This window comes from Oryzias melastigma, linkage group LG9 (genome assembly GCF_002922805.2).
Source record: "Oryzias melastigma strain HK-1 linkage group LG9, ASM292280v2, whole genome shotgun sequence".
Classification (NCBI taxonomy): Eukaryota; Metazoa; Chordata; class Actinopteri; order Beloniformes; family Adrianichthyidae; genus Oryzias; species Oryzias melastigma.
The window spans coordinates 28,132,160-28,150,394 of NC_050520.1; the positions used below are offsets into that span (position 1 = coordinate 28,132,160).

General features: G+C 42.2%; 1 protein-coding gene across 13 annotated transcripts in view; it reads left to right on the top strand.

Annotated features, from left to right (window-relative positions):
* fbrsl1 (fibrosin-like 1) overlaps nt 1-18,235 on the top strand; it is a 407,550-nt gene that overhangs the window by 353,258 nt on the left and 36,057 nt on the right. For 12 of the 13 annotated variants that reach the window (XM_024274771.2, XM_036213672.1, XM_036213674.1 and 9 more), the window contains one exon: nt 9,810-9,858. In XM_024274771.2, the coding sequence (XP_024130539.1) occupies nt 9,810-9,858 (49 nt within the window). Of the gene's footprint in view, nt 1-9,004; nt 9,261-9,809; nt 9,859-18,235 lie in introns of those variants that run through there. The other variant, XM_036213673.1, reaches the window with a different exon arrangement.

An 18,235-nucleotide genomic window follows, 5' to 3' on the forward strand; every position in this document is an offset into this window, starting at 1 on the left:
GACTGATTGTGTGAATGTGTTACAACTGAAGGATAATGTGGGCAGACTGAGTTTCCGGTCCGGTCATAGTTTTCCACTATGCTCCTGTGGGAAGCGGAATTCGGTTGAAGTTGTTGACCAGCCAATCAGGCAGCAGTGGGCCGTGGCTTATAGGTCTATGCACCATTTCGGCCTGGTTCATACTTTAAAGCGATTTGTAATCATTCAGGTGGTATTTGTTGCATTAACCATCAAAACAAAATCGCTTCATGTGACACCTGCTGATGACATCTACGACTGGAACTTTAGTGCAATCCCGTACAAATCAATAAGCGATTAGAGTATGCGATGACCGAGAAACTATGTCCTGATAAATGTATTTTTTTTAACACTGCACGCTTCTCTGCCCCATCGTGTATCAACGCGTTTGCAGACAAAGCATATGCATAGGCGAGATGTCCTTTGTGTTAAAAATAAATGTTCGCTTAAAAATTATAAATGTCACTCAAACATTCATCGCAGACAATTCGCATATAAAACCAGCCAACAGTAGTATGTACCAGAAGGTAAGGGTGTGGCAAAATACCGATATATATATAAAATAAATGGGAATACATTTTTCTAAATATGTGTTGTTAGAGATTTCTTTTTTACCAATCATTGCAGTATCGCGATATCATCGATATTGTGAGCCATGTATCGTGTATCGCATCGTATTGTGACGTACCCAGTAATTACCAGCCCTACTAGACTGCATGATTGTGGATACGATGTGATGGACGTTGCCAGGAAGTGTCATTCGAGCGTTATGCTACGTTCACATTGTCCTCAATGACATGAGTTCAGCGACCACTTCCAATAAAAAGTTTATTTATATGGGCGTTTCAGGCTTCCGTGTTCAAAACTCGCATGTTTACTTGTCCCTACTTAGGTTTAGACAACTGTTTATATACAAAGCGAGTGGCCATTGAACATGCCTTGAAAGGTAAATCAGTTGAGCTTTGACCAATCAGAGACTTGGACTTGGAAGTGACTATGATTGACAGAAGGACCAATGTTTGATAATTGATCATGAAGGAGAAATTAATAATTGTTGTTTGTGCCTGGACTAAAATAAATGACACCAAGTCTTATATATACCGGAGTAGAGCTGTGAAATAAAAAACCTTGAACAAGATTTGCAAGAACTGTAGGTAGCTGACATGCGCCAGTATCAGGTAGCGACAGTACAGTGTGAATACCATGAGCTCAAGAAAGCGCGTTTAGCGTGTTCTTGAACGTAGCTTTAAATCTCTGATGCAAACTGGTAACAATGACAAATACCCTGATCCTACAGTGTGAAAGCAGACCCCTCATAAATGAGTCAAAAAATCTTACCTGATCGGGAATTATTTTTCAAATAAGGGAAAAAATCTATAAATTGGGTTAGAAAAATGGGCTTATCAAGATTAAAAAAAAAAATTCTTAAACTAAGATTTTTTTCTATTGAAGACCTTTCCCGACAGGTTTATTTTTTTCTCATTAGACATTTTCTTTAAAAAATGTTGGCTATGCCCGCACTCCTTGCCTACTTACTATATAGTGCTGTCCGAATCTACAATTCCAAAATCAAGAACCCTAGAAATTTCCTAGAAGTCATTGCAAAAAGCCAATGTGCATTGATGTTCACTACATTAGCGAATATAGACCACAATGCATTGTGGTCGAACAATTAAAAAAAAAAAAAAAAAAGTGTTTAAATGCAATTTTTAAATGAACCATCCACATTTTCACCATCAGGATTCACAAATAGATGTTGTGAAATCACTCTGGGAAATTGGTGATGTCATATCTAGCGTTGAGAAAAACAAAAGAAAAGTAGTTAGCATGGTGTTCAGATTGATTTTAAAATCCAGAGCACTATATAGTTAGTCCCGCACGATATGGTTCTTTAGTAGTTAGGGGTTAGGGTGGGAATTCTGACATAGTCGTTGTCTTATTCTTAAGATTCAGGGTTTGCAGTGTGCTTGGAGACTAGCTTGTTGCTGCTAGCATACACGTTGTCGTTAAAAGGCAGCTGGGCATCACTAAAGAGTGTGTCCTCTTTTATGTTTTGGTCTTTCACTTCTGCGTTTCTTTGTATTTCTTTAGCTTTGCTCCAACCCCCCCATCTCAAGACGAACCCGATGCTCCCCCGAGCTAACCAATAAGAGGAGCCACACATGCTTTTAAACCACAGAGCTCAGATCTCGTGTTTCATTAATTGAGTTAAATGGATTGCAACGGTCGAGATGATTTGTCTGTCAGCTCTTATTGCTGCAATTTAGACTGTGCCTCATTGCATTATGCCACTTAATGAGAGCCCTCAGCAGATGTTTTGTCTCTGCTGGTATTAACATGCACAGGTTCACTTAGGAGGAGAAAACGGGGATGAGCCAGAGCTAATTTTCATAAACCAATTCCCCTACTTTTGCTTGCGTTTTCACGTCGGGTCTCGTATATCGCGATTTGTGGTCTCATCCGTCCCCGTGCCCCATCGCCATCCTTCACGCCGGGCCCTTCCGAGGGAGCGGGAGCAGGTCTCTCTGGTGAAATATGCCTCCTTCTTTTCCCTTCATTTCGCCTTATCTGGTTAGTGCTGGCTGCGGGCCTGCTGCAGCGCTGATTTGTGACCCTCTTCTGTCTGCGGCGACGAGAGGCTTTGATGCAATGTGTGCCTCTGCCCTTCTCCCCGCTGATGAAACAGGCCCCTGCATTCCCCTGATAGACTGCTAATTTGTATACTAAACTGACAGGCAGCCATGATAAGGGCTAGCAACTGCTGTGCAGCCAGGAAGGGAGGGAAGAGTGATAGTGCGGGGTGCAGCAAGCGCCAGCTAGAGTAATATTTTACACAAAGCTTGAGCCCCCGTGCTCTTCTATCAGCATTCATTTCCTGGCGTCTGTTGCTAGGGGGAGATGGAGCAGGAGTTTCCAGCCTCGTGCTTCGTCATACACACACAAGCATTTATACCTACATAGGAAAAATGGCTCTCGGGGCGAAGCATAAAGAGATCTCTGTGCATATTGCAGCCCTGCAAGGGGAGACCACTCCACTCCACGCGGTCACCGAGGAATTCATTATCATTGTAACGACGCTCCGGTTCAGGCGAGGATCCGCCGGTTGACAGTTGCGTGGGATGCTTCCTCGCTCATTCCCATCATGCTTGCTGGTTGGGGGGGGTTTGGTCTTCCTGGCACCACACCTGTTCTGACAAGACGACAGAGGGGAGGCATGGGAATTGAATCTGCGATAGATGCCGCCTGTTCCCCGGGAAAGATTAGCACTGCTGCGACTTATAATAAACGACCACTCGGGAGGTCATTAAATTTCTGGGGCGGTGTGAGGACAAACGCCGGGCGGGTAATTAATTTGGCGTTGTCCGCTGCTAACCGCGGGAGCTCCAGGCCCTGTCTGTTTGGTGGTCGTCTGGGGAGGAAAAGGTGACTGCGATGTAAGGAGGCTTTTGTATAAACAAAAGATTAATAAAGAAAAAAAGGAAAAAAGGAAATAGAGATTATTTTTTATATATTGACAAAGCAATCCCAGTATTCCTGGGCGATATGACGATACATATTGTGTATTTGTTTATTTATTTATTTATTTTTATTGCTGAACTTTTGGGCAAAAATGTGTTTTCCTACTAAGAAACTAAGAAAATGTTTTTCATTTGTGACGATTCAGTTACATGAAAAAATAGAATCAGAGAAAAGTAATTATTTTTTTCAGACAATTAACTGATAATATACTTTATTGTGGTATATTGCGATAAATATCATTATTGTGATACAAAATAATTTATATTTTGATATACCATTTTTTCCATATTCCCCGCACTTGTTCCCAGTGGTCTTTAAATTTTAACTATGCTATTTTTACTCAATTTTTGTATAAATATTGTTTTCTAAGACATAGTTTGTTCAAAGTGGCAGTAATTTATTAAAAATTCATATCTGAGTTGTGGGCAGGACTGTTGGCGTGGAGTGATCATGCCCCCACTTCCCATCATCCATCTGTTTACGTTCTCTACTGCTATCTTACAGCACCTCACACGCCCAATTTAAGATTAGCGGAACAACAACAATGGGGAGCGATACTGGAGCTATCTAACCATGAAGTTTTAAGTTGCTTGGACGAGGAAAACAAAGACATACATGGGTCTATTTGTCCACAAGTGAATGTACTGGAATTAAAGGGTTACCAAACCCTAAATCTAATTTTTTTGTCAGTTGATCTCTATAAATTGGGTTTTAAAAGTGCTGTCTGTTGATCATTGCCAACTTTTGAAAAATTAAAATATAATTGTTTAATTCTTGAAAATATAGCCAAGAACCATATGTGTGATGCCCCTATAGGTTGAATCAAGGTATTACAGTTAAATGTTGAGATTGGTCAAACCATTTAAGTCCCACGTCATGATCTGCAGCTCCAGTAATGATAACAGGCCTGTTCCCCAGCCCCACCCCTCTGACTTCATTTTTAAATTTAGACTGTGGGTGGAGTCAGCCTCGTACTTCCCTGTTTGGTGACCCTTTAAGCGGAGCAAGGAGCTTGTGCCCCGCCCACTGTACTTTCTACATCACAAATACAATCTTTTTGAAAACAGCATTTTTGTCCTGATTCACCACAATTTGATTAACAAAATACTCAAATATTTTAATCTTAGTTTTTTTCTTCCATCATGAGAAAAAATGCCTAAAGAATATGTTAAAAACACAATTTTCATCAGAATGGGTCTTTAAAAAAGTGCATACATTGGGTGGAATGGGTAAGGTGGGTTGTTGGTTTGAATCCTAAACATAATAGTTTACATTCCACTGTGTCTTGTGCCCTTGAGCAAGGTGCACAACACCACATTGCTCCATTGTAGCATCATTATCATTGGTCCTCTCCACCAATGGCTTGTTCTTAGAGGATAATGGCGCCGCTGGTCCGATTTCCCACAGCAAGCGCTCCGTCGCTGCGGTAACCCCCTCTGAAAACAGAGAGGATGCCAAACTTCAGGTGACAATGAATGGAAAATTGGAAGAAGGGCGTTGAAGGAGGAAGTTGACAGTGATGAAACACCAGGCAGGGGAAGCAAATTAGCACTGGGGGTTTGTATGTGCACGGGTGTGTGCAGGTAGGTGGAAAGTTCATCCTGGGTAAAGGAAGATCTGTATACGTCGCAAAACGCAGCCTCACGTTTCCTCCTGCCCTTGTGTCTCCTTCCACCGCTTTTCCCAGGAAGTCCTTTCAGTCAGCTGTGGACTCGCCGTGAACCTCTGACTAACACTGTCTGTCATGAGCTTGAATCCTTTTCAGGGTTTATTCCTCTTTTGTTCTGCCTATCAAATGTAATTTTGTCATTAAGCTGTGAGTCATATAACACTTTCCTGTTGGAATGAGGGGGGAAATCTCATTTTAGAACCTGTTGGCTGGCGTTGCGTTTGCGTTTTTTTACGCGTTAAGATGAGCCGCCTAACCGCTTGTCCTACAGCAGCCTGTCAGGAGCCTTGCTTGTGCCAAATGACTCAGAACTAAATTGTAATTATAGTCTTTACAGCGTAAGCCCACAACAAAGTCAGCTAACAGGTTTCTTTGTTTCCACACCGCAGCTGTTGTGATAGCACTGTCAGTTTGTTTAAAAAAAAAAAAAAAACATACCAGGAAATGGAAGGGAAGGGCCGCACCTTCTTTTTACGGGGATTAGATGAGCCTGTCAGGAATTTGCTGGTGTTTGGTCTGGGTTTACCCCAACCTCTGACTGGGAGATTGCAGTGGAATGCAGGGCATGCAGCAGGAGCTCACAGATGAAAGGTAGACTGGAAGGGATCATTTTGATATAAAGCGGGGCGGGGGGGGGGCTCTCAGCAGGCTTTACCTAATGAGGTTAATTGAATCTAGGTAATTGCTGACCTTCCTGTCTGAGTGAAATCACAGTCTTAACTGATCAATGCTTTTCATAAATTTCTGCCTCAAGGTCGTCGGGTTGATTACGCTGCCCTCCCTCGCAGGCGGCGTTCACTCATTCTGGTGGCCCATTGTACAAAGATTAAGCGTGGAGGCGTTTTAACACTAAAAGAACGCAATTAAGCTTGTCTCTGAATTTCTAAATTAATTAGCTCGCTGCGTCGTGCAGTAAAAGCAATGTCGACATGGAGAGTTTCCAAAGATCTTTTTTTTTTTTGCAATAAATGTCTCACTTGCTTCCTTGCTCTCCCTCTGCGGCTCGCTTATCATCTGGAGATTTATGCAGCCAATAAGTCACTGGTCTTCGGGGAAGTTGTGGGCTTTTTAAAACAAACAGCGGTGTAATTTGTAATTTGGCATTCGCTAAATCTGGGAATTATTGTTCTGCATGTGGCGCTTTAGGGAGTTAGCACTCTAATGGCGGGTTTACTGGCCAAGCTCCCTCCCTGGACTCCTTCCTACCCCCCCTTCTCCCATTCCTTTTACGCCTGCCGAGGAAACGGGAGGATTTCACAGCTGCCGAGAGGCGAGCTACGGCTGGGCCCTGTGACCTCCTCTTTTCTTTCCCCCTCCATCCAGCAGCCTCTTTCCTCAGGGAGCTCTTGTGTGTCTCAGAGGAAGCTGAATCATAAAGCATGGCTAATGAATAGAATAGGGAAGGAAAGCTGAGGCCTGCTGACGGCCCTCCAGAGAGGGAGGCCAGGCCACCGAAGCCCCAGGCTCAAATAGCAGACGGCCCTCACAAAGGTCAGGCTTCCTGCAGCCCGCTCCAAGGGCTTTTGGCTCCTAGGCGATGTGGCTTAAATTCCCCCCATTATTATTATTATTCTTTTGTTTTAAACGGTTTGTTTCTTTTGGAAACCTTGGCCTTTGCTGCTTTTTTTCTTTCTTTCATTGTCTTTTCTGTGAAATTTCCCTTCTGTCTCATCTTTCTCTGTCTGTTTGTAATGGCAGTCAGCAAAGAGAGTGTGAAGAATTTGTTATACATGACCTCTGCGCACCGCGACCGCAGGCAGCTTCAGGCTGCCAGCAGCACAGCCCTGCGGAAAAATGTCAACCTGACCAGCTAAACTTTCAACAGAAAGTCCTAGAAAAACAACCATCTGCCAAATCAGGACTCTGCTTTGACATTATTTTATAAAGTCCTCCTGCAAATCGGCCTTGTAATTGTGGATTAGGTTACCGACTCATGCAGACTTGGCAGGTGCAAAACAAGCCAAAATATTGGTTGTTGATCTTACGTTTGGAGGATAAAACAGCTCCTTGGAAGTGTCCAGAAAAATAATGAGATGTGGGTCATCCTGACAAACGATAAACAGGAGTTTTCTGTTCAGGCACATGTTATGTCTGTTTCCGTCTGAACGGTAACTCTTTCAGCTGCTGCAGTGAGTTATCGCCTTACCCGCTTGCTCTTTTCTGATTTGCCCTGACCCCCACGCCACACTAAGCGAGACCTCGAGCCAGCTCCCGTGTCCATTTGACAAGCTCCATTTCATTCTGAGCCCACATTTTTTCCTTCCAGGGCCTGCAGGGCTGTGATTCAAGGCTGCACCGCTGCAGAGCCCGGGCTTGGTACATAGAGCATTTTAATGCCATCCAAAGCCAACAAAGAGTCTGTGTTGTAGTGCGGCACCCTGGTTCTGGGAGACTGAAACTCCGTCTTTCCTCTATAGTCTCACACTTTGTCTTGAGTAAGTGGAAAAAGGAAATGTTTCCGCTCAGCAGAGTGTCTGCTTTCCTATGAAAGTACCACTTCTGACACCAAAGTGCTTTTGGACTTTTCTTATTGTGTTGGATTGTAGGCACTAATAGAAAGCATCTGTAAAGCTGTTTTACTGTGATAAATGTAATGAAAAGATCCAGTAAAATTCACATTTTTATGTAAAAGCTGCTTAAAGAGAGTATTGAAAGTAGTAAAATGGTCTGTTCATGCAGCAAGGCATTTTTATTTAAGAAATCTTTAGATAAAATGTCAAAATCTAAAACACAAAGAGTCCCACACAAGCATTCAAGAAGCTAAAGCTAGCTGTTATGCTAGCAAGCAACCATTTCCAATAAACGCTAACAAGCGTTTTAGGCTTCAAAACTCACGTTTACATGTCGCTACGCTAGTTTTTAAGTCCTTTTTTTGGCTCTATGTACATAAAGCCATTGAACATGCAGGTCTGTAAGGTACTTTTTAATTCACAGTAGTCCCAAAATTGAAAATTGAGGAAAAATGAATAATTGTGGTAGCTAGAATTAGCGTTGGGTAGCAACAGTCCAACCTGAACTCCAAAAATATACCAAAAGATGTTCAAGAATCTGTGTTTAGCATGTATTTGACACATATCCAATGTGTACGTAGCTTTAGATAAAATACTTCAAATTGAATCTTATACAGCCCAATGATAAGTAATACTTTTGCTAGTTCTAAGCTAGTTACGTACCTAATTGTAATTGTGTTTTATTACAGTGACAAAAAACTAGTGTAATAAAAGGAATTGACTAACTTTAGAACAAAATGTGAACAAAATAGGAATACAATTTTAGTACAAGTTGGCTCAACTGAATAAATCTTCATAAAATCTAAAACTATAACTTATTATAATCCATAAATCTGTTGAAACTTTAAAATAATTTCCTTAAAATGTCAGTGCTTTTTGAGATTTTTTGAGTGTTAAATCCATTTTATTTGTTGTTGTGACTCATTTGAATACAAATGTCCTTATTTTTATAGCCTATTTCTTAATGAGACAACAAATATCCTGGTGATTTTGTGCTACCTGGTAAAATAAAGATTTAAAACGATGTTTTAAGTCTTGGTAAATAAACAGTTAGTGCTGCACGTCTGTCCAAAGTCTCTGTCGTTAATGTTTGAATCCAAGTGTGTTGGATGGCTGAAGGTGTGAGTCTTTGTTTGGGCTGACTTCACTCAGACAGGATACCAAGACGTGCAAACATTGTACAGAAGAGAAATCAGGAGGTCTTGGAAAGAAGAGGGTGTCCTCGAAGCACTTGTGAAGAACTAACAGGGATGCCAAGGACGGCCATCTGTGTTTACAAAAATCCCTTGCTTTCTTTTTCGGTCTCTCTTGTACTCCTCTCAGATTCACTGTTCATTCTTTGCATATGCTCTCTTTGTGCAGCATGGCAGTTGAGGACACTTGAGCCCTTTTCGGTGGAGCATATGTTCAGCTCGCGTGGATTTTTTTTACGAGTTCAGAGCAGCTAAAGCAACGGGACGTTGTCGTTTCAGACAGATCCTCTATATATTGGTCCGTATTTTAAGTAGAGAATGTTTTTTTTTTTAAATTATAAATATGCTCCGGTAAGTTTTACAACACCAGTTTTTGCATGAATTTACTGCTTTTGTTCAGTGCTCTGAAAAAATAAGTGTGTTTATATTTCGGTGTGCTCGTCAGTTCTGAGTTTACACACGTTTGGCTTTTTAAGACCCACAACTAATAACCAGATGATGCTAAAATCGGTGAAATCCAGACTTTTGGACAGTTCTTTGCTCATATCTTTCAAAGATTCTGTGATTTCTTAGCATCCAGCAGGTTTTCAGCAGCCTTTGTGCTCTAATGCTGCACAGCCATTTTACCAGCTCTGTCCTTGACGTGCTTCTTCAGAGAGTTTCAGGTGGCCCAACAGTGCCACCTAATGTTACCTCCCCCGGAAAAGCCAGACAGAGGCTGTCTGGAGAGCTCCTTTCTTTTCTTGATTGGGGATGGGTGATTTTTTTGGGGGAAGGTCTTTTCTAAGCAACTAAGTGAAAGTTAAAGATTTTTACTGTTCGCTAGTTTGATGAATGCTTCTAAGGTCTGATTGGTCCAAATAAAACATCCACATAATGTCTGTTTTCTTGTATTTGCAGGTATCTGATGTAGGATCAGAGAAACTGTTTTCTCTAACCGCACCCAAAGGTAAGAGATCCTCTTTGTATTCATATTTTTTGCATTTATTTATTTCTCCCAATAACTGGATTGTGTAATTCAGCCCAATCATTCAACTTTTCCTTCAAATTACATTCAAATGTAGGGAAATGTAAACAAACCGTGATGACTGGATACGCATTTTTTTTTGTATGTGCCTGGGTGCATAAGTGGCGTTTTTGGACAGCCCTGCCAAAGGCTTATCCCTCCTACATATTGGTTCATTAGAGGGGATTTAAAGCCTCCCTGCCACATGCTCCCACAAATGGGAACTTCCCCTCAGGCAATACAAGCTCTCTGACAGCAGGTCTGGGCCATAATGGATGCCAAAGAAAACACAGAAAAAGCTTTGTCAGGCCCCTAGACAACACAAACTCTACATGTGCATTCGCACATGCACACATGTAGATGATCAACTCTTCGCCCGCGGATGATCAAGGGCGGTCGAGGCGTAATTTTTGCGCCTTTTTTGCATGCGTTCGGTGGCAGACGTTTGTCGGTGTATCTGGCGAGTCACAGGCGTGGCGCAGGCACAGGCTGTTGGCAGCACCTGAATATTTACGAGATGCAATGACGCTTGGCAGGTCAGAGCATGGGTAAAGGTGTCAAGCTGTGGAAGGCGAGGAGGAGGGGAGGTGGAGAGAGGTGCTCCCAGGCTGCTCATGACAGATAGCAGCATGCAGACCGTGTCCCCTCTGGGCAGAAACCAGGATGGAGGCCCATTAACAGAAGCTGAGGGGGGAAGCAGAGGGATCTGCTCACTGTACGTGGTGGCCAAATGAGGAGAGAGGGTCATGTCTGCAGACTTGACAAATAGATCAGTGCGCCTCAACTGGGAACCATCCGGTTTGGGTCTAATCTGGGCTGTCGAGCCGTCCATCCGTTGTCTATAATGAACGGATCTAATCTGTCATATAAATAAATGTGTTTTGGCTTAATTTTTTTTGGGAATCTGTCAGTTTAATTTTAAAAATAATTTTGTTGCAGTTTTAAAAATTACTGCGCTGCCTGTCTTCATTTTTAGAAGCACAGAGAAGTTGCGGTGGATCGGTTTGGCTCAGGTTTAGCTTCGCCTGCTGAGCGGAAACCAGGACAACTAATAGTGTGGTAAAGATGAACATTGACTTTATATAGAGAACAGGACTGAGTGACCCCAAACAGGAAGTACCCACTGGTTCCAGAAAGCCAAAATCCCATAGCCTTCCATGGAGAAATAAACAGCTATTACTCAGTTATTTTACAGTATTTGTCAGAATAACCATTCTCGCTCTTTATTTTGCTAATACAAATTGTATCATAGTATTTTTTGTGAAAAAACATTTTTCAGACTATAGCGCCTCATTTTCACAGAGTAGTCCAACATGGGAGGACTGGTACCGTACAGTTAAGTTAGTTCTGGCAAGCGTTTCGCCTCGCTTCTACCGAACGGTTTGTTTTCACGGTGCATGCCTGGTGTAGACCGTTAGCGTGTGTTTGTAGCGCGGCAACTAGAAAAGCAAAAACAATGGAGATTATCCAGCAGCCCGTTTTTCTATTGCTTTACTTTTTGTACATCGTGTATAATAGGAATTTAATCTTGTTTGAAAGAAGATTTTGAAGAATACCGCCGTAAAGAGGAAAGCAGAAACGCTAGCTTAATGCTATATTAGTGCTTTCTAATGTCATCATCACTTTCTGCCAATCAACGGGTGGCAACAGCGGCTCCGCCCCAACCGTGGAAATGAGACTTAAGTCGCCTTGGAGTTTCAGTTTGTGCAAACGAATGGGGCGAAGTTCTGGACTGATATGTAGAAAAATAATCAAAAAGCATAAAAATGTAACACAATTAACAAAAATACAGATGGAAAATTTTGGAAATATATAAATTATAAAATTAAGGAAGGAAGTTGTATTGATACCTAGACTCTTTTTAAATATAGTTTAGTGATTTTCTCATAATTTAATACTTTTGTGTTTATGTAAATAATGTTCTACTTTAAGGTATAAAATGTGTGGATAAAATATAGCAAGTTTTCTTCTTCCCACTCATTTTTGAGCACTTTATTATTTCATGTTTGTTATGTCTAGCTATGCTATTAAGTGTTTGAAAATAAAAGGATGTCAAATCAAATTCAAATAGATGTTTATTTAGCTTAATGAAACATTGGAATCTAGTATATAAAAGCAACAAATGAACAATTATTCGGATAACTGTAGCATAAAGAGCGTGATAACTCAACTAAGCTCTTTATTTAACTCACCATTTTTTTCGCTTTGGAACAATTCCGCCAAACTTAGCGTAAGACTAGGAGGCGCTCCTTCTTCTGTGTTGGTGTCAATAGAAAATACTGATATACAAACCTACAGTGCCCTCTAGTGGTTAACAAAAATTATATCGCTAAAAAACAGGACTCATACTTAGAAAAATACGATTCAAAACATTTGATTCTCTTGAGTATACTTTCACATGGTAGGGGTGTGACCTTCCAACAAGCTCACTCCTGATTGGCCAAAGTGGTTGCCAAGAAACATTGACTAACACCGGCTCGGACCAACCACTGCTTACTAACGATTTCTAGTTCCAACATGGCAACTGCTAAAAGAATTGTGACTGAATTGACTTAATATGGTCGGAGCCAGATGTGACATCACACCCACTCGGTCCAGTTCTCATATACAGTCAATTCTCGTGACCACCATTGTGAAGACAGCATTAGAATAACTCTCATGATAAAGCAAACAACTCCAATGTGCCCCTGATCTCCTCTTAATCCGTTGTCACGCGTTTGACTCATTCCCCACCAGACTCGCTGGATAAAAACCAGGTAGAAACAAGCGTGCACAGCCGGCACCACTCCATCCTGAGCGGCTGACGGAATGCTTCTGTGGATCTGGCTAATGCGCAAACGGGGCAGTGGATTACGTCTGCGGAATTATATCCAGACAATCCAATCAAGGTCTTTCCTGATTATCACACAGATCGAGTAGATCCTGTTTGGGTGATGCCGAAGAAGGGGAACCAGATTAGGGGTTAGACGGCAAAGCAGTCGGCATTTCGGCGGGTGAAAAAGCAGCCATGGCACTCAAACCTCGGAGCTGCCTGCCAGTCCTCATCTGGCATTCCAGTGTCGTTGTTTGGAGCTGTTAGAGATTTCTAGGACAGTGTTTGTTCTTGGCTTTGTCTGTTTTGTGTGTGTGGATAATGTGTGTAATACAGACAAGCCCACAGGCTGTTTTCCTCTGGTTTAGAATGCGGCAATGCGGCGTGTGCGTCCCATTACCGGCCGCAGTTGCGGTCCTGCGGGACCGATGAAAAGCCTTTTTTCCCCCCCTCTGATCACCAGACCTGTCGAGCTGTTAACTTGCTAGATTTTCTGACACACGCCAACACAAACAAAAACATTACCACAAAGTTAATTTCATGTGATGATGTTTGCTTTGCTTCACTGGATAATGAATGCTTCTTATTCTTTTATCAATCCGTTTGTTTTCAACATTTCGTTGCTGTTTTTTTATTGTTTGTTTCAGTTGTGTTTTGGCGAGCAGATATGGGTGCAAACAGTTGAGGTTGCTTCTTACACAGGCCCACAGACTGTCATGTTAATGAAATGGTTGGGGGTTCATAGAGAGAAGGGAAGACCAACACTGTAATCAGTGATGGCAAAGCACTGTAATTATGCAAACGGAACAGGGTTTTGGGCAAAACCCAGACACTGCTGCCTTTTCTCTCTTATATTTACTTTTCATCATCTCTACATCGCCAGTCTGACAACCTGTTATTCATGCATGCAAGTGCTGATAATAGCACAAGTTAATGGGATCTGTAATAGTACTGCACGGTGTGTAATTCTCTTTAGGTGTTTTTTTTACTCCAGAGTTAGCCCAAGTTTAGTCCGTGTTGGTGGTTACAACGTAGGAAGCTGCAGCAAAGGGCAAAACATTATCTAACAGTTATTGTTTATTTTCTGTCAGTAAACCTCCTGCAAATTATTGATTTCCTGGAGGATGGCGTGTTTAAGTGAAAGCGCTGCAGAGACTTGTGCTCCACTCTGGGCTGCTTTTATTGAATTGCAGGTCAGAGTTTACTGTTGTCACTTGCTGGAAGGCGAATCAGAAGCTAAATGCAGCTTCAGAGCACCTCCACAGAACCCAGATGAAGACTACTGGCAGGTCCTCATGTGACATTCCACCGTACCGGGTCCTCAGACGTGGTTGCAGGTTATCACCTAGCTGTTGGTAGCTATAAATACCTGAGGAGAACTCATTGGAATCTGCATTAACTGTGTGTTGAATGTTGCATCTGTTGTTTTTTTAAGCAATCGGCAAGTACATAACATGAGAAAGCTCACGATAGCAATATTAGTGGTCAATATTACAATGATAATATGACAAAGTATATATAGCAAAACAAAAGACTACTAATACATTATTAACTATTTCACTACAACAGTTTTATTTAAATGGTTGTTGTACCTTAAAGTACACACCTGATGACCCACATCTCCAGGCGGGTGTCTAACATCAAAGGACTCATTTAATTATGCAACAACCTGAAGAGTTCCATCCGATTGGTCAACGAGGTGAAGGGTTCCAACCGGTTGGTTAATGAGTTGAAGGATGCCACCCGATTGGTTAACAAGGTGAAAGGGTTCCATCTTAATGGTCAATGACTTGAAGGGTTCCATCCAATTGGTCAACGAGGTGAAGGGTTCCATCCAATTTGTTAGTGAGGTGAAGGGCTTCATCTGATTGGTCGATGAGGTGAAAGGAAACATCCAATTGGTTGATGAGTTGAAGGATGCCACCCGATTGGTTAACAAGGTGAAAGGGTTCCATCTTAATGGTCAATGACTTGAAGGGTTCCATCCAATTGGTCAACAAGGGGAAGGGTTCCATCTGATTGGTCAATGTGAAAGGATTCTATCCAATTGGTCGATGACGTGAAGGGTCTCATCTGTTTTGTTAATGAGGTGAAGGGTTACATCCAGTTGGTCAATGAGTTGAAGGGTTACATCCAATAGGTCAGTGAGGTAAAGTTGTCCTATCCGATTGGTCAACGAGGTAAAAAGTTCCATCCAATTGGTGAACTGCATTAGAGGTTTAATTTCAAGTTACCATGAGTTCATTTTTGAATTTGTGTAAATGTTTAAAGACCCACTTCAATGCAAATTGTGTTGTTGTGGCATTTATATATACATTCTTGTGGCATTTTACCTCATGACATAGCATTTCTCAGTATTTCTTCATTCAAATCATGAATTAATAGCAGACAAAAAAATGTTGTCAAAGCTTCTAGATGTGGAGTTGGTTATATAATGGCAAACCGCAACCTCCTTGATCTGCTACATTCCGATGCACCCACTTGTAGACGAGTAGATCCATATACGCCTTTGTTTTTCTCGTCTGAGCTTTTTCCAGAACTGTATGGTTGGGTAGCTCCAATATTGCTCGCTATTTTTATTGAACCAGTAGCGTTCGGTTTTGAGGATCTGTAAGCTAGCGGGAAAGAGTGTAAACATAGGGATGATGGGAAATGGGGGTAGACTTATTTTGCTCTGGAGGACCAATGACACAGGCTTTTTCTTTTTGGGTAAAAAGAGCATCATCTTAATTAAAATAGCACTAGGAACACTTTGAAAAAAAAGATGTTTGAAGTCTAACTTTAACTATTTATCTGAGCCTACGCCGTCTTTCATTGCTAATATTGCGATAACAATAACTTTGGGGATTTTTTTTGTCCCAATGTACACAGTCCTTCATCAGCCCCTTAGTCAAGCACTGTTGTGCAGACCATGTGAGCTGTGATAGCAAACCCACACAATGTACCTTTCACTAGACAAACCTGAGGCATCTTGGGATAGCAGGGGAAAGATTGGTCGAAAACCCATTTCTGAAGTGGATTTGTGCCCTTGTAATCCTGATTAATTTTGACCCGTTGTGCTCATTTTAAACAGAGCATTACAGTAAGCGTGAACACAGCAAGCTCCGGGGCGAAACTAGGAGCTTAGCGGCTTTGGGAGGCTTAGCTGCAGATGGCATTTTAAGCCGGACTTAATAAATTGTTTCCATTAAACTTACCGGCCCACACGTACTGGATTAGACCAGCGGAACAAAGGAGGAGGAAAGTGTGCAAATGGAGAAGTGGAAAGAAAGCGCCAGCATCTGCCATCGTGCAAATCTGACACTGTTAGCATCTCTCTGAGGTCGCATAAAAGGTGAAGATGAGGCTAGTGTTGTGTTAGGGGAGATGGAAGCTCCTCGACGTGGAAGCGGCGTTCCCCTCTCGCTTAAGCTGTCGCTCATTGGAGATGCGGGGCCAGTTCGCTTAATTGACATTGAAGTAAACAAACCAAAAAAAAAAGAAAAGTGCATGAACAATTTAGCTTGGCAGTGGAATTAAGGCTTATCCCTTAACTGTTGTTTATGTATAAACACATTACCATTGCTGTAGCTTAAGGATTTAGGAGCAGCCCATGCACGTGCTTGTTATTGTGTGTGTCGTTTTACTCATACCCATCTGCTTTTGTAGGAAATCAATTCCTCATGGTAGGACCCCACCCCTCAGTTTTCTTTCTTTAGACTGCCCCCACTGTACCTCTATCCCCCATTGGCTCATGGCTTACTCCCTAAGCTCTCATTATGTGCTACACAGTCCAGGGTCCCTGTGTCGAATCGCTAATCAACCACCCCGTCTGCAGGCCCGCTCTCTCAATAGGTGCTGAGTGGCCTTTGTTCCACCAGTGCTGTTTGCTGCATGTCAATAAAAGGGCTACGGTCCACATCGTCATCTCCTCCTCTCCCCATTATTTGGGCCGGCCAGAGCTACAGGGCTGATCCTGCTCTGGAAGCCTCCATAAAAATGAAATGCAGCCGCACCTGCTGGATTCTGAAAGGACGGTGATTGGAGAGGGGAGCAGCAAGGTCAGGGGCAGGGGGATTGAGGGCAGCTCGCGGCACAGTCAGGTGGATGATGGAGCATGTTCGTATTTGGCCGAACGGCTCTCCTCTGGCCGGGTCGGCGTAATGTATCGCTAACCTCGGCTGCCAGAGTGACTGCTGCAGCCTCTCGCCCATTAAATAATGAATCGAGGTTGACCCTCTGAACAACTAATAAGCTTTTCAGCTCTGCTGAAACACCATAGACTGAAAGTAGCCGGAAAAGCACGACGGGCGGACTTATAGGAAGACCAGAAAGGGAAACTTTGAGGAAGCAAATGCTAGAGCGGATGGCAGCCGGTAGAGCTGTTAGACTCCAACCTTTGAATAGATTCTGTGTTTTGTTTATCAAATTCCAAACAATTATGCTTTTTTTTCCTGCATTGATGGGTGGGGCTTTGATCGGAAGATCGCAGGTTTGATACCGACCATGTGTCAAGTTCTTCCTGGGAAAGACACTGAATAACACTTTGTTCCTGGTGGTTATAAGTTGGCACCAACGTTTGCCAATCAGTGCGGGAATGTGTTTGTGTTTTGTGGTCCGGTCCGTCTAGAGCACGTGTCAAAATCAAGGCCCGGGGGCCAGATCCGGCCCTCAGGCTATATATATCTGGCCCTCCAGATCATTTAATTTTATTATTATTATTGTCCCAATGTTATATTGCACTTATTACTAACTGGTATCATTTTGACTCTATATATGCTTATGGAGAGTAAAAAATGTAACATTTTTAAGTTTTAAGTTGATTATTCTGGAATAACATTCCTTCCAGCTTTTATTCATAGTAATAGTGAAAAGTTAGGTTCTTAAATTTAAAAAAAATTGTTTTTATTTAATAATGATTTCTTATTCTTCGTCAATGACAAATATTGAATCAAAAATTGAGGACAACTGAGGGCTCTGCCCTGGCACTCCACGCTTTTATTGCAAGAAATGTCCTTGACAAACATGTATTTATTTGCATATTTTGAAGAGAAGACAAAATATTTACTGGCACGAATTCTTTGTTACATTTAAGATTGTTGCGGGTTATCGCCATAAAGCAGCTCATGAGCTGAGTGGTTTGTTTTGGTAGAAAACAGCTCATATGAAGCGCCCTTCGTCGATAGTGCTAATGCCAGTGGTGCAGCCACCCTTGTCGGAAAGATGAAAATAAATAGGGGAAGCTCGACAGAGATAAGACACACGTTTAATTATTAATTGAGCCATTACTGACGGAGATTGCCTTTTTTGATTTAAAGCAGGAAGGCCTGCTTCAGGGACAGAAAAAGCAATTACAGAATTCCCAGCTTGCACTGCCGCTGCCCATCGTTCAACATGTGCTGCGAGAGAGGTGTGAATGGAGACAAAACGCCCCCACACACACACACACATACCCCCAACTCGCACACATCGTGTCGCACTGTGTTGTTCCATAAATTATTTGAATTCTTCAATATTTATGGCTTTTTA